This window comes from Lontra canadensis, unplaced genomic scaffold (genome assembly GCF_010015895.1).
Source record: "Lontra canadensis isolate GAN:19392208 unplaced genomic scaffold, GSC_riverotter_1.0 scaffold16, whole genome shotgun sequence".
Taxonomy (NCBI): domain Eukaryota; kingdom Metazoa; phylum Chordata; class Mammalia; order Carnivora; family Mustelidae; genus Lontra; species Lontra canadensis.
In genome coordinates, this window is record NW_022631010.1 from 25,127,558 (window position 1) to 25,142,301 (window position 14,744).

Genomic DNA, 14,744 nt, shown 5'->3' on the forward strand with positions numbered 1-14,744 from the left:
AACAGACCCACTACCCTACTCTCTAGAGGAGGAGTCTCTGGTGTGCTCCCCTTGTGTCTGGATGACATCGCACAGGTGTACGATTGAGAGATCAGTGGTGCTGTTAGGGTTGCTGTGGCCCATGCAAGCTCGTTGCTGTGCAGCCTCTGATCCTGTGAGCCTATTCCCTCCTGTGCATTCATGGCGCTGTTGATGCGACTAGCAGGTGCAGGCCATCAGGAGGAGTGCCTCAGGAAAGATTTCAGTACATGCTTCAGGTGCATTTAGGGGAAACCTTTCTGTTGATCATATGCTTACAGAGAAATTGCACATGATTTGAATATTCTATTTATATTCATATTCTAGTCTTTTGCCCCCTTTTTTTTTTTTGCTCTTGGTACTTGAACTTTAATAAGGATTGTACAGGCATTTGGCAGCACACATTCTATCAAGAGATTTTGACAACTAGAAAGCAAACAAAAGGACAATTTAAATGTAACATCACATCCACTCAAGCTGTCACTCAAGTGCCTACCAGTTATCTGACACCAAGTCAATAGTATTATGGTTCATTGAAGTCAGATCAATGGTTTCACAAAGTTTCAGAGCAGGCAGCTGCAGCAGCACAATAGCAAACTCAGTTTCCTGTCTATTATTACAAAGGAGGTAATCACTGTCTGGCTTCTTTTAGTGCCAAAGCCTCAACACACTACTGCCTATAGACTCTGGGATTCTAACTGAGATGACTGGGTGTGCCATGCCATTTTCTCCTCACCTACTCCCTCCCTGTATCCTACCACCTCCTTCTCCATTCTCCAGGAAAAAAACAGGAACTAGCTTGATAGGGATTTCCCCTCCCTGCCCCCCGCAAGAACCAGAGAGAGTCCATATTATAGACACTCTATGCTTTTGCCCACTTTTCTATTTTATTCATTCATGGGAAGCAAATATGTAGCAGCTGTTTTATAATTTCTTCTTGACAGAGGTGGACAATGATATTTTTAATGGAGTTGACGTTGCACTGCACAATTTGTAAAGGGGAGGTGAACCATGAGAGACTATAGACTCTGAAAAACAATCTGAGGGTTTTGAAGGGGCAGGGGGTGGGAGGTTGGGGGAACCAGGTGGTGGGTATTGGAGAGGGCACGGATTGCATGGAGCACTGGGTGTGGTGCAAAATCAATGAATACTGTTACGCTGAAAATAAATTAAAAAAAAAAGTTAAATTGTAAAAAAAAAAAAAAAAAAGAACAGAGTGAAGACCTAAACAGCTGCTCCTTACAAGAAGGCCCAGGAAAGAAAAAGGGTTGATAATAAAATTAACAATAATATTAAGGAAGGTCTATGAAAGGAAGCTTAGAGAAGATGTCAGGAATGATCCTGGGCCACAATGAGGGTCTTGGCCCACTCCCTCCAGGTCTCAGGACTCCACCCAGAGAGGGAAGGTGGTCACACTAAGAAGACAGAGTGGCTTCCAGGAGAGTAGTGAAGCTGAGCCCTGCATTCCCCTGGCTGGCCCACCAGAAATACCCTGAAGATACCCATATGACCTTCCTCCCAGGATGAAGCCCTCTCTAGAACAGAGCCTGAATATTTCCTGAAACCTTGGGTTCTGTCTCTGTGATCCTAACTCTTCCTTTATTTTGGTTTTAGAGGACTCTTTAGTTTATCTAGTCATCCCACATCCCCCTCTAATATCCTGGGCTTCAAGGACATGTCCCAATCCTCCCTCCATCCCAGCCTTAGGGAAAGCCTTCCCTCTGAGTAGGTTTGCAGCTCTTGCTGAGTGTCCAGTGTCCAGCTGGACCATCTTCTGAGCAGTCTGCTGGCTCTCTCAGAACTCATGGGGGCAGGGGGAATCCAGGAAATGTCATGGGTACTGGCAAGACCCATGGGTCTCAGTGGGGTCCTAGTGGGACCCTCTCAGGAGCCCCCAACCCACATGTGCAGATTCAGTAACCCCCGCCCATCATTTTGGTGGAGACTGGAGCTCCTCAGATCTTACGCTAGGCCATTGTTTCTTTTTGCTTTTCATCATTTGTAGTTTTCATGTACAGTGAACTCCTACTAGTCCTTCATGTGACGTGCTCTCCATGTGTTAAACTGTTCTAATCTCATAATTAGTTTTTTTTTCAGTTGGACTGTACCTTTATTGTGGATGCCAGACCATGGCTTTCCCAGTTCTTCCTCCTGAACAGTACCTGCGTGCAGAAATAGGCAGAGAAGGTGCCCCTGGCTCCTCAAGCAAAAGTTCCTAGGGCATTTGGGTGGTTCAGTCAGTTAAGCATCAGTCTTCAGCTCAGGTCATGATCTCAGGGTCCTGTGATTGAGTCCTGCATCAGGCTCTGTGCTCAGTGGGGAGCCTGCTTCTCCCTCTGTCTTCCTGCCTTCTCATTGTGCTCTCTCTCTCTCTCTCTCTGACAAGTAAATAAATAAAATCTTAAAAAAAAAAAAAAGATGTTCCTTTCCCTCCAGAGAACAACAGTTAGTCTGTAGTCTCAGGTCTGTTTAGTACTAGGAGTATTAAACGTATCTCAGAGCACTTTCTGGGTTCCCGTCTGTTTTGCACTCTCCCACATCTTTTATATTTTGTAAATGTTGCTGCCTGTGACAAGGGGTGGAGAATTCATCATAATTACTGCTCTTACCTTGACTGTAGGTGCAGAGTGTTGAGTCATTCAGACTCCCCAGCTTATGGGAGGCTCTCCTAGTGGTCCTTGCAGGGTCCCCACTGGTTGGTTGGTGTATTTATTCATTCACTTACTCATCTATTCATCCATCCATCCATCCATCCATCCAACCATCCATCCATCCATCCTTCCATGCACCTGCTCACCTATTCATTCATCCTCCAATCTCTCCATGCCCCTCATCCATCCCACTCAAAAGGAATGTAGACAAATTTGCCAAGGAACAGACACCTGTTTCTCTCTTTGAGCTCTGGGGCCAGGCTCACAATGGGGTGGTCTTTCTGAGGAGGGGCCATATCTAGTCACAGAGATTGGAGGTGGGTGAGTGAAGCTGATAAGATGCTCTTCCTTCCATGGACACACATCAGGGCATCTGCACGTGAGCCTCTTGACACATAGAAAGTCATCCCAGGGCCTCTGAGGATAGCTCAGAGAATGGTAGCTCCAGTCACCATGTCCCACCTGCTCCCTGATGATGCCTCCTTCCCAACCCAGCTTGGCCTCCATGGCTGTCAACACCAATCATTACTCCTGGGATAGGCACTGTGGTGACAGACACACAGTCTGATGAGCAACTCTGTCTTCAGGGATCCTTGTGGGGAGTAGCCCTGAAGGGGCAGAGTAAGGGATGTTGTGGGAGCACCTTGAGGCATGACTGGGACAGAGAGGCTATGGCAATGATTCTTAGAAGAATCCTTCAGCAGGGAGGGGTTAGGGATTACCTTCCTTCCTTTTGGGTTTCTAGGGGGTCTATTTTGAGTGTGGTTCAAAGTCTATCCTTTTCTTGCTTATGTATTTCCATGATTTGGCTATAAGCACTGAAAAGATAGATCTCCCACATATTCTGGGCATATTCATTGGGGACAGAATAAAGATGGTGGCCCGATCCAGGTTTGGTCCTTTGACCAGCCTGTGCATAGAATTTCTGACATCTCCCCACAGTTTGATAGGAGCAAATATAAGCTAACAAGGTATATGTGTGGTCAGTAAAAGCAGCCTATTACCTGCCCTTGGCTTGAGATCAGTCAGTTCAGAATGGTCTAGCTTTCATTGTTCAGACACCCGTGGTGGCTGAGGACAGCCCGACCCTCCCTGAAGTCCAGTTGTTGTTGCTCACGGGTGTCCCTCAAAAGTGAACACCTTCATCTTCTCTCCCATTTCACATTGGGAAGGTCTGGAATCTTGTTCTTTTCAGTTACATTGTGCTTTGAACTCAGATACACCTTACATGCACCTGGGGGCATTGTAAATGTCTCTGTGTTAGCATCATGTCCTTCAGTGAACCCAGCCACTGTGTTATTTTAAGCCCTATACTGATGATTCTAATGAGCTTCCCTTGGGGCACCAGGGTGTAAATACAGGTTTGTAACTGTGGCCTCTTGAAGCTTTCAACAAATATGGGATTAGAAACACAACCTTTTAGGAACTGAAGGTCACAGCTTTGCTTGAATATGGAAGTTACAATAGTTCTATCCTCATGCTACCTCTTCCTATGGTCTTCACATTGGTAAAGCCAGACCAGACAGGGCTAGTGGGAGAATGATCAAATCTAATCCAGAAGCCACCAGGTAAATATCAGTACATATACACAAAAATGTATTTGTACACAAATCATTGTCCTGGATTTCAAGAATCCACTGAACAAATCTGATTTTTTATTTTTGTTGGGAGTTTAGCTAAGCTAGTCCATGGTACTGCTGTCTTGGCATCTACTTTGTGTGGCCAGGAGGCCTGCAGGGTCTTAAAATTGACACTGGCGTCTCATATAAGCACAAGCATGTTCCCTAGAGAGCATCCTACAGAGTCACAGGTAAATGGAAGTGTGTGATATGTCTTCTCCTGCAGCCCTTGTGAGCAATATTCTCCTCTGCCTGCCAGGACCTCCCCCTTGTGTGCCCTTAGATAAGACCCTCATGGGGTTTACCAGAACTCTGCCCTTTGTGGTTGAGTTGGCCAATCTGGCTCTATCCCAAGAACCCCAAGGTACTCCACCCAGTAAGCAGATCCTGTGGCTCCACCTGTGTTGTGCCGTGACCTCCACATAGTGGCCCCTTCAGCTGCTGAGTACGTTCCCCATAGCTCTTCTGTTTCAATTTCTCCTGTGGTTGTTTGTTGAACTGAGATTCTCCATGCATCACCCTGTGCTCCACTTAAGTGTTAATTGGCAAATTAGTAACAATTATATAGAATATTCACCACCAATTATGGAATGCGTATCCTTCTTGAGCTGATAGACTATGGATCCAAACTGAACATATTCTGATCCATAAAGTGAATCTCAATGAATTTGAAAGAACTAATTTTGTTAGGGATAAGTGTCTCTGGCTGCAGGGACATTTTGATTAAATTAAGGAGAAAAATGGTTGTCGAGGTAGCAACACACCTTAAAAGAACATGAGTAATCACAATTCTGATTAGGATATGTGATCAAAGGAAATGATTAAACTTATGATGTGAAAAGCATATGTGGTGTTCCTAAGGTTCAGCTTCAAGGGAAGTGACAGTCTGGACAGGCACATGCAGATGATGGGCACAAAAATTATGGGTGATCACAGTCTCCCGCAAAAATGGAAGAAATTATGACAAAAAACATAAACAAAGGAAAGAAGAAACAGCTTGATAGAAAGGGTCATGAAATGCAACAGTTGGTCCATTGGCAGGCCTCACGAAATTGCTGACCCCTGGTAAGAGATATGTAGAAGGAAGGTAGTCACAACCCATGTCAGTAGTATCCTGCAGGTCTTGAAAAATGACAATGGCTACTCTGGTCATCCTGCTGCTGAGAGTGGGGAGAAAGAACCAGCCACGTGGGGACCTGAGCTTCTTAGGGGAGGCACCACTCAGGATCAGACACACTTCTAGGCAGGGTGTGGAGTCCTCGTCATGATTATACTTAGACACCCAGGTTGCTAGCTGTCTACTGATGTGCAACGGTGAAGTGATCACAAAGGTGTCTGCCATTCTGGCCACATTCCCATCTCTTTCTGGGGTAGTCCCAATCTGTCTTTATGGCCTATCCGGCTGTGGCCCTGGCCCTGTATCCTTTCTGGGATCATCATCAATGTTCAGGTGTCTGTTTACTCCATGCCCAAAGTGGGAAAATCCTTCCCTTGCAGTGTCCTCACGTGCATGGGCAACATGTCCTGGTCCACTCACTCCCAATGCCTTGTATGAAGTCAGGTAGGACACTCACAGGTACTGTGGTTCCTCTGAGAAAAGCCTAACAAAAATGACTTGGCAAAGGCCATGGGACTTCAAAGTGGCAACGCTGTGTGGAAACACTTGTTAGCTAGGGCTGGGCAAGACCTGTCTTTCCCAGTCCCTATCCCTCTCATGCCCATGGCTGCCATCCACATCCATTCCAGCTGAGCCCTGCCCTGGGCTGGTACCCCCCTTGTCCTGGATTTCTCTCCATCCATCCAGGACATTAGAAACCTCTCTCCCCACTGCCAAACACAATTAGACCTCATGGCAAGCAGGTCAGCTGGTACTAGAGGTGTTGGAAGGGATGGTAACCCAGCCCCAATGGTACAGGTACAATCCCTGTACCCTCCTGATGGCTGCAGCCATGGTCAGAGGTAGACCTGGTTTTTACCTCAACTTCCCAGAGCCCACCAGTGTTCCTAAGAGCTCTTGTGACCTGGCAGTTGTAGGATACACTGCCGTGAGAGCAAGGGAGTTGGGTTCAAGACCCGCATTCAGAGTCTGTTAGGGCTGGGCTGGGGCAGGTAGAAGCAGCACTGGAAACAGAGCATATTACATGCATGTTCCTGGGTCCAAGGCTTATGGAACAAAGCAGTGAAAACTGTGAGCCCCTGCTCTGCCTTCTGTTAGTGATGATGGGAGGGACAGGCAGGCAGTGAAGGGGAGGAGCTGGACAGAGCACTGGCCAGCAGCCCAGGGACTCCCTGGTATCGGGCTGTGTGGGATGCAGAGCTTCAGAGGGTGGTACCGAACTAGCTGCCACCCTGCCACCTGTTTGCTGCTGGCCTCCAGGACTGACACCAGACAGAATGCTCCTGAAGGCACCTCTGATTCTGGGGCTCATTGTGCTGGCGCCTCATGTCTGCAGTTCCGACTTTATGGACATTGGTAGTCGAACAAATTACTTCATCTTGTGTGTTGAGTTTGCAGTGTTTCATTTCAACCAAGTCTGCCCAGATGAGTATGCGTATAAGCTGCTGTGGGTGCGGCGAAGCCAGCGCAAGGTGAGTTGAGTGTCCTCCCTCCGGGTGGCTCCATGTTTGCCCTGAGACCACACTTGGGAGGGGTGAGTCCTTGATCTGCGGAAAAGAGCGATGATGTTTTAATTTGGTAAATATTGTTTAAAAAGTTGCAAGATTTCATTAGAAGTGTTCCGAGTTTCTGATTTGTTTCTTTCATGAGCAAAGCCCCTGAATAACAGAGGGATGGAAAGAAGGTGAGCAGAAAGCAAGCATTGAAAGCAGAGATCCAGCTGCAGAGTGAGAGAGGGAAGAAAAGCTGCCAGTGAGGTGGCTGGGAGAAGTCAGAGCTGCAGGGAGACAAGAAACCAGAAAGACTAAGAAAAGCAGTCACTGGGAAGCAAGAGCCCAAGAACGAAAGGCATCTCAGAGGCTGAGCTGTGAGTCTTCTGCATGAAACACTGTGGGTCCAGGGCTGGACGGGAGACAGCAGAGAAGACAGATTGGGACATATTCTCATGGGACTATGGTGCTAGTGAGGACAGGCCAATGGTTCCAAGTTCATGAGTAGAATAGGGAAAGGCTGGAGAAGAGTAGTGTGGGGGCCCAGGGCAGAGGGGAAGCTGGGGAAAAGGGGAGAAGTCAGGGAAGGCTTCTCAATGATGGATACTCCTGGAAAGGTTTGGTCACATGGAGGTTGAGGATGAGAAGGGTAGGCAGCCCTGGAGAGGACCCTGGTTGGGGGCAAGCAACAAATATACTTGCGGACAGCCTGAAATTCTGTGGACTGTGGTTGCAGGGAAGGAGATGCAGAGAGGCAGGAGTGCAAGGGGAGGTACAGCTGGGGGCATTTCAGGGCCCCCGCCAAAGATTTGAGATGTTATTCTTAAAGATCTGGGGATCCGCTGAAGGATGTCACTCAGGATTCCACAAGCCATGCAGCCTGAGATCAAGATGCAGGGGATGGTCCTCTGGTCACTGGGAAGTAGAAGTGCTGGTTTCTGCATGTGTTGGAGGTCAATGTGGGGTGCGCTGGTGTGAGGGTGTAGAGATAGAGGGGGTCAAATATGGACCCCTGGTGTTTTCCCAGAACACATGGGTGTGCAGTGACTCCATCAACTGAAAAGACAACAGAGCAAGGTTGGAGGAGACACAAACAGATCTGGGCAGCACATCACACTTAGGATTCCTGAAATAGCCCATGCAGAAGGAGGCCATGGGTTACAGAGCCTTAAGAGTAGAGAAAATGTTGGGCCTGACAGAAATGTGTCCTTAGCCTCTGTTGGGCAAACCTTTCTCACTACTGTTTATTTTTATCACTTTGTGCTTTCTTTGAATGGAATACAGACTGCTGTCCAGAACTCATTCTGTCCATGCCCAGATTCTGGTCCCTGCATGAACAGTCCTGAGCCAGGCATCATGTCTGCAAGGCCCTGATGGGTAAAGTCTCATCTCTGCATCACACTGGGTGTGGCCCCCTCCCAGCACAGCACCCACTGGCTTCCCTCAGTCTTTCCCATTTCCTGACCCCCTGCCTCTTCTTAGACAGCAGCCAACCCTGGACACCTGGAGGATGTGGGAGCCCCTTGGGCATAGAGACTATAGCTGCTGTTCCAGCCCCTGTGCTTGTCTTAGCTTAGGGTCTGGGGGTCATGCAAGTGAAGCTAGGGGTACATGAATGTGTGTGTGTGTGTGTGTGTGTGTGTGTGTGTGTGTGCGTGTGTGTGGGTATGTGTGTTGGTGGTGGTACTTATTGGGTCATGAGTGGGCATCATGTGTCACCTGTAAGAACTGAACCCCAAACAAAGGCCTTCTAGATAATTCCAGGTCAGTCCAGTGAGAGATAGTTTCCTCCCCACCGTGATTTTTGGCTACATTTCTAAACTTGAGTTCTTCTTAAGTATTCATGCACTTCTTTCTATTTAAAAAGATGAAATAGTAACTTAATAACTTCTGATAGAAGCCTAACAAACACATGGAACTGCATCTTCTTCGTAAATATCCACCTCAATGAACCTTAGCAAGAAGAGCCTTTTTGTGCAGCCAACTCCCACATAAAGAGACAAACATCCTCAGCCCATAGGACCCCCTACACCCCTGTCTAGACGCTGCTCTGAAAGGGACCACCAGCTGTGATGACTCATCAGTGGACTAACAGACCTGCTACCCTACTCTCCGGAGTAGGATTCTCTGGTGTGCTCCCCTTGTGTCTGGATGACACCACGCAAGCATATGATTGAGAGATCAGTGGCGCTGTTAGTGTTGCAGTGGCCCATGCAGACTCCATGCTGTGCGGCCTCTGATCCTGTGAGCCTATTCCCTCCTGTGCATTCATGGAGTTGTAGATGCCACTAGCAGGTGCAAGCCATCAGAGAAGTTTCCTATACATGTTTCAGGTGTACATATGGACACCTGTTTGTAAGAAAAATGGAGAATTAAAAGGGAAAGGTGAAATAATAAACCAATTTAAAAATAAGAAAAATAAAAGACATTGTACCTATGTATGTCCTTATTCATTTATATATGCACATTCATAGCTTTTGCCTGTTTTCCTTTTGGTTCTCTGCTTTTTTTTTTTTTATTAAAACAAAGTATTTCATTGCAGTTTCTCCAATTTGTTTTTAACAGCAGTTTGCCTTGATATATTTAATGGAGTTGGAATTGGGCCAAACCATTTGTACAAAAGAGGATGAAGACCTGGAAAACTGCCCCTTGCAAGAAGGTCCAGAAGAGAAAAAGGTTTGAGAATAAGATGAACCTTCATATAAAGGAGTATGAATGGAAGGAGGCTTAGGGAAGTTATCAGGGATGATCCTGGGCCAGAAAGAGTCCTGGCCACTCTCCATTTAGGTCCCAGGACTCTCCCTGAGGGGAATACGGTTATTCTAGGGCAACAGAGCTGCTCCGGCCCACTGAGTCCTGTGCTCACAGCTGGCCTGTGTAATAGTCTTCTTGGGTCATCATCTATGAGCTAATATCATCCAGGGAACTTGGACTCTGGGCATGAGCCAAAGTCAGGACGACACCCTCAGTGGGGTTTATCTGAGCCCCACCCCTCATCCCAGACTGAGGGGCAGCCTCCCTTCTGGGTAGGTTTGCAGCTCTTGCTGAGTGTCCATTGTCCAGCTGGACCATCTCCTGAGCAGCCTGCTGGCTCCCTCAGAACTCATGGGGGCAGGGGGAATCCAGGAAGTGTCATGGGTACTGGCAAGACCCATGGGTCTTAGTGGGGTCCTGGTGGGACCCTCTCAGGAGCCCCCGACCCACATGTGCAGATTCAGCAACCCCTGCCCATCATTTTGGTGGAGACTGGAGCTCCTCAGATCTTACGCTAGGCCACTGTTTCTTTTTGCTTTTCATCATTTGTAGTTTTCATGTACAGTGAACTCCTACTCAGTCCTTCATGTGAAGTGCTCTCCATGTGTTAAACTGTTCTAATATCATAATTACTTTTTTTTTCAGTTGGACTGCACCTTTATTGTGGATGCCAGACCATGGCTTTCCCAGTTCTTCCTCCTGAACAGTACCTGCATGCAGAAATAGGCAGAGAAGGTGCCCCTGGCTCCTCAAGCAGAAGTTCCTGGAGCACGTGGGTGGTTCAGTCAGTTAAGCATCAGTCTTCAGCTCAGGTCATGATCTCAGGGTCCTGTGATCAAGTCCCGCATTGGGCTCTGTGCTCAGTGAGGAGACTGCTTCTCCTCTGTCCTCCCCCCTTTTGATTGTGCTCTCTCTTTCTCTCTGACAAATAAATAAATAAAATCTTTTTTTTTTTTTTAAGATGTTCCTTTCCCTCCAGAGAACAATAGTCAGTTTGTAGTCCCAGGACTGTTTAGTACCAGGAAAATTAAATGTCTCTCAGAGCACTTTCTGAGTCCCTGTCTGTTTTGCACTGTTTTGTAACCGCTCACCTATTAATTCATCCTCCAATCTCTCCATGCCCCTCATCCATCCCACTCAAAAGGAATGTAGACAAATTTTCCAAGGAGCAGACACCTGTTTCTCTCTTTGAGCTCTGGGGCCAGGCTCACAATGGGGTGGTCCTTCTGAGGAGGTGCCATATCTAGTCACAGAGATTGGAGGTGGGTGAGTGAAGCTGATAAGATGTTCTGCCTTCCATGGACACGCATCAGGGCATCTGCACGTGAGCCTCTTGACACATAGAAAGTCATCCCAGGGCCTCTGAGGATAGCTCAGAGAATGGTAGCTCCAGTCACCATGTCCCACCTGCTCCCTGATGATGCCTCCTTCCCAACCCAGCTTAGCCTCCATGGCTGTCAACACCAATTATTACCCCTGGGATAGGTACTGTGGTGACAGACACACAGTCTGATGAGCAACTCTGTCTTCAGGGATCCTTGTGGGGAGTAGCCCTGAAGGGGCAGAGTAAGGAAGGGTATGGGAGCACCTGGAGGCATGACTGGGACAGAGAAGCACTGACAATGCTACTTGAAGGAATCTTTCAGAATGTAAGTGCTGAAGTATCTTTCTTGCTTCTTCCTGGCTTTCTAAAGACTGATGTGAGTGGTTCCTAGTTGAAAGTCTGCCTGTTTCCTGGATAATCCATTTTTCATGAAGTGGTCATAAGCAATGATGTGACAGGATTTCCCAAGAAAATTGGGGATAGTTCCATTGGGTACAGCACAGAAGTAGTGGCCTCGTTCAGCTTTGGTTTTTCGACCAATCTGAGAGTAGAGTTTGTAACTTAGATAGGGACATACACAATCTTACAAGGTAAGTCTGTGTGGTCAGCAGAGCTGACCTATTTTCCACCCTTGCTTTAGAGCCCTCAGGTTCTGAGGGGTTGAACCATTGTTCTTGGGACATGTGGTGAAGCACCTGAGGATGGCCTGGTTATTATATTATATTATATTATATTATATTATATTATTATTGTTTTTTTTCTCACTATGTCTGTCAAGTTGTCTCTTGATCCACATGAAAACATCCTTGGTTTCATTTTAAAAATGTAGAGACCAGGCCATACCCACCTCCCACCACTACATAGAAGAATCTTTGTGACCAGCCACCAGAAATACATGAAGTACCCAATTGCATGGCACTGTGACCACAGTTGGGAAATAGTTTTCTAAGGAACTACGATATTTAAAAATGTGTGAATTGTAGTTAGGGTATTTTGTTTGTGACCAATGTATTTCCTTTTGTTCCTGCTCTGACAGAATAAGGGATTAAAAACATGGCCCCATTCATGGAACTGATGCTCACAGGTCATGGTTTGTGCAAGAGTGTTTGGTAGGGCAGGTAAATGCGTCTGTCACCACTGCCCGTGGTGAGCCCACATTAGTAGGTTTTGAATGAAATAATACTGTCCAAGGTGAGTCAGCACCAGAGGCAGCCTGTCCTGTGTCATCATGTCCTGGAGAGACCTCTCCAGATCCAGCCCAGTGACTCATTGTCCCAAATCAGTAGGGAGCAAAAATATACTTGGAAGTTACAATATAAGCTCACACATAGAAACATTGACACACTTCTCAGAAATTCTCGATTTCCACAAAACTCAGAATATTTTATGGGACTTCCTGGCCTGAAGGAATAGAGGTTCCTGGAATATATTTGTGAAACCTCTCCTGAAATAGGGGCTTATCCAAAATCTCAGCACTGGGGTCTTCAGGGAAACTTCAAAAGGGAAAGGGAGGAGGTGAAGGCAAAATGTCACTTTCCCTGCAATGTCATAAAATTGAAGTTATGAGATGGTCTCTATTAACCAACAGCTCCCTTCCCCATTTCCCTGTCAGGGCCCTGATAGCTAGTGTCATGATTCTTCACTGTGCTTTTCTTAAGTTGAGCTCATAGACTGAGTCCAGCTCTTATGTTAACTTTTTGGTTTCCAAACACAAATATCCACAGGCATTAGCAAAGAAATGAAAGCTTGGAAATACATGTAACTAGCCATTTGTTATCTCCTTTTTGTGATAGTTTCCAAATATTATTTTCTGAGCAAAATCACTTACCACAGAAACTGCTATTGTTTATCTGCTTCCTTGTCTTCTCTTATGAGGCAATATTGTCAGTCCAGCAATACCGTCAAAACTAACAAATCAATGTCCTGAAGCATTGCATTCATTAGACTGGCCCCTCACTTCCATTTTCAATTGCCCCACACTCAGGTTCCATCCTTCAGCATCTGCCCCAAAGTCCTCCTAGTGTGCCGCATAGACCCTGTACAACCTCTCTTTCTTCTCCAGTATCCCAGATGCACCCACTTTTGGAATCTACTCTTTAGATGATGACATTTTTTCTGAAATGATTTATATTTTACATCAGCCTCTCCCCTGGCTCAAATCTTGTGCATTGCTATCAGATCAAGGTAAAATATTTTCTAAATCAGGGAAAGTCTCAATTAGTTCTAGATGTTAAAAACACAGAATGTCCAGCACTCAGTCAAAAACAATAAGAAAAAAAGACAAGACTTGATGGGTAAATCAAGAACAAAATTTAATAATAGAAACAAACCTGAGAATATCTCAACAGGGCAGTTATCAGACATGGGGCTTTAACCTCAAGATGAGTAAGTTAGGGGAAAAAGATGGATAATATGGGCGAAAAGTAGAAGCTACCAAAAAGAATAAAAGGAACATTCTAGAACTGAAAAATTTAATAACAGAAGTGAATGATGTGATTGTCAGGTTAAACTGGGGAGGCAGGCCAGAGCAGATGCAGGATGGGAAACAAAGAAGGGTGAGGTGAGATTTTCCCCATAGAGGAGCAAAACACAACGGGGCAGAAGCAGTATTTGAAAATGTAAAGCTTGAGTTTTCTATAATTGATCAAAGACATCAAACCATTGATTTAAACAAGGTTACAAACTCTAAGCAGGATATAATGAAAGAAACCCACAATGGAGCATAAAACTGTTCTAAATCAAATTTAGGGAGAAAAATCTTAAAATCAGCCAGAGGTAAAAAGATCTTTTACTTTCAAATAAACCACCATCAGTCTTTTAGCTGACCTCAGATGAGAAATAAGTCAGAAGATACTGTCATGAACTTGCTAACCACTGAAGGAAATTAACCACTGACCTACAATTCCTTGGGCACCAAAAATCTCTCTTAAAAACACATACAAAACCAAGTTATTTTAAATAAGCAAAATGGATTGTATTTGCTGGCAGGAGAACTGTTCTAAAATAAAGACTAAGGGAGTTCTCTGGGCAGAAGGAGAAACAAGCCCAGATGGAAATAATAGTATGGTAGGAAGGAAAGAAGAACAAACACATCAAAAGGATGAATTTGTGGATACATCTAGATGATATTTTGACACATACAATCATGATATTGTATTAAAGATTGTTAAACACATATAGAATTAGTACACATGAAAATAGTGGCACAAAGCTGAACAGTAGTCAATGTAGTTAGGATAATATAAATGAATTGTGTACTGTAATTAAAAGACATGGTTAGTTGACCTCTGAAAAAAATACAAGAAGGCAAAACAAAAAGGAAACATATCTCAAATATAAGAACACTGAGATATGGGAAAAATAAGAATGGATTACAGTATACTATGTCAATGCCCACCAAAAAATCAGTGTAACAGTGCTAAGATTCCGTGAAATGGAAAACCCTAAGACAAGAGGAAGTGCTTGAAATAAAGGTGGGCTTTTCACTGATGGAGATATTGTTTACTAGGAAGATATAACAACTCTTAAGTGTGTAGGTACCTATCTCAGAATATTCAAAGCAGACACAGAATGAATAGAAAGGAAAGATAATCAAATCCATAATCACAGCAAGAGAGCACAAACACAAACCACAGGACCTGACAAAACTCAGCTGAAGCAGGACATCAGCCACGTTCTGAAGTTCCCATAGAGGCATATCAACTTGTCCTTGACTTCCACTGGACATCACTCAAACACTGACCATGAATATATGCTTCTTTCTTTCTTTCT

The 14,744-nt window shown here is 45.4% G+C and overlaps 1 protein-coding gene across 2 annotated transcripts; it reads left to right on the forward strand.

The window, feature by feature from the left end:
* The first annotated feature begins 6,591 nt into the window (after window positions 1–6,591).
* LOC116868759 (probable cystatin-15) lies at window positions 6,592–10,461 on the forward strand. Of its 2 annotated transcripts, none has more exons than XM_032859402.1 (3): window positions 6,592–6,877; window positions 9,461–9,571; window positions 10,295–10,461. In XM_032859402.1, the coding sequence occupies exons 1-3, from the start codon at window positions 6,683–6,685 to the stop codon at window positions 10,373–10,375; spliced, it is 387 nt and encodes a 128-aa protein (XP_032715293.1). In that variant the 5' UTR covers window positions 6,592–6,682; the 3' UTR covers window positions 10,376–10,461. The 2 variants fall into 2 exon arrangements, with proteins under 2 accessions (XP_032715293.1, XP_032715294.1); XM_032859403.1 differs by having other exon boundaries at window positions 9,464–9,571.
* Window positions 10,462–14,744: the final 4,283 nt, after the last annotated feature.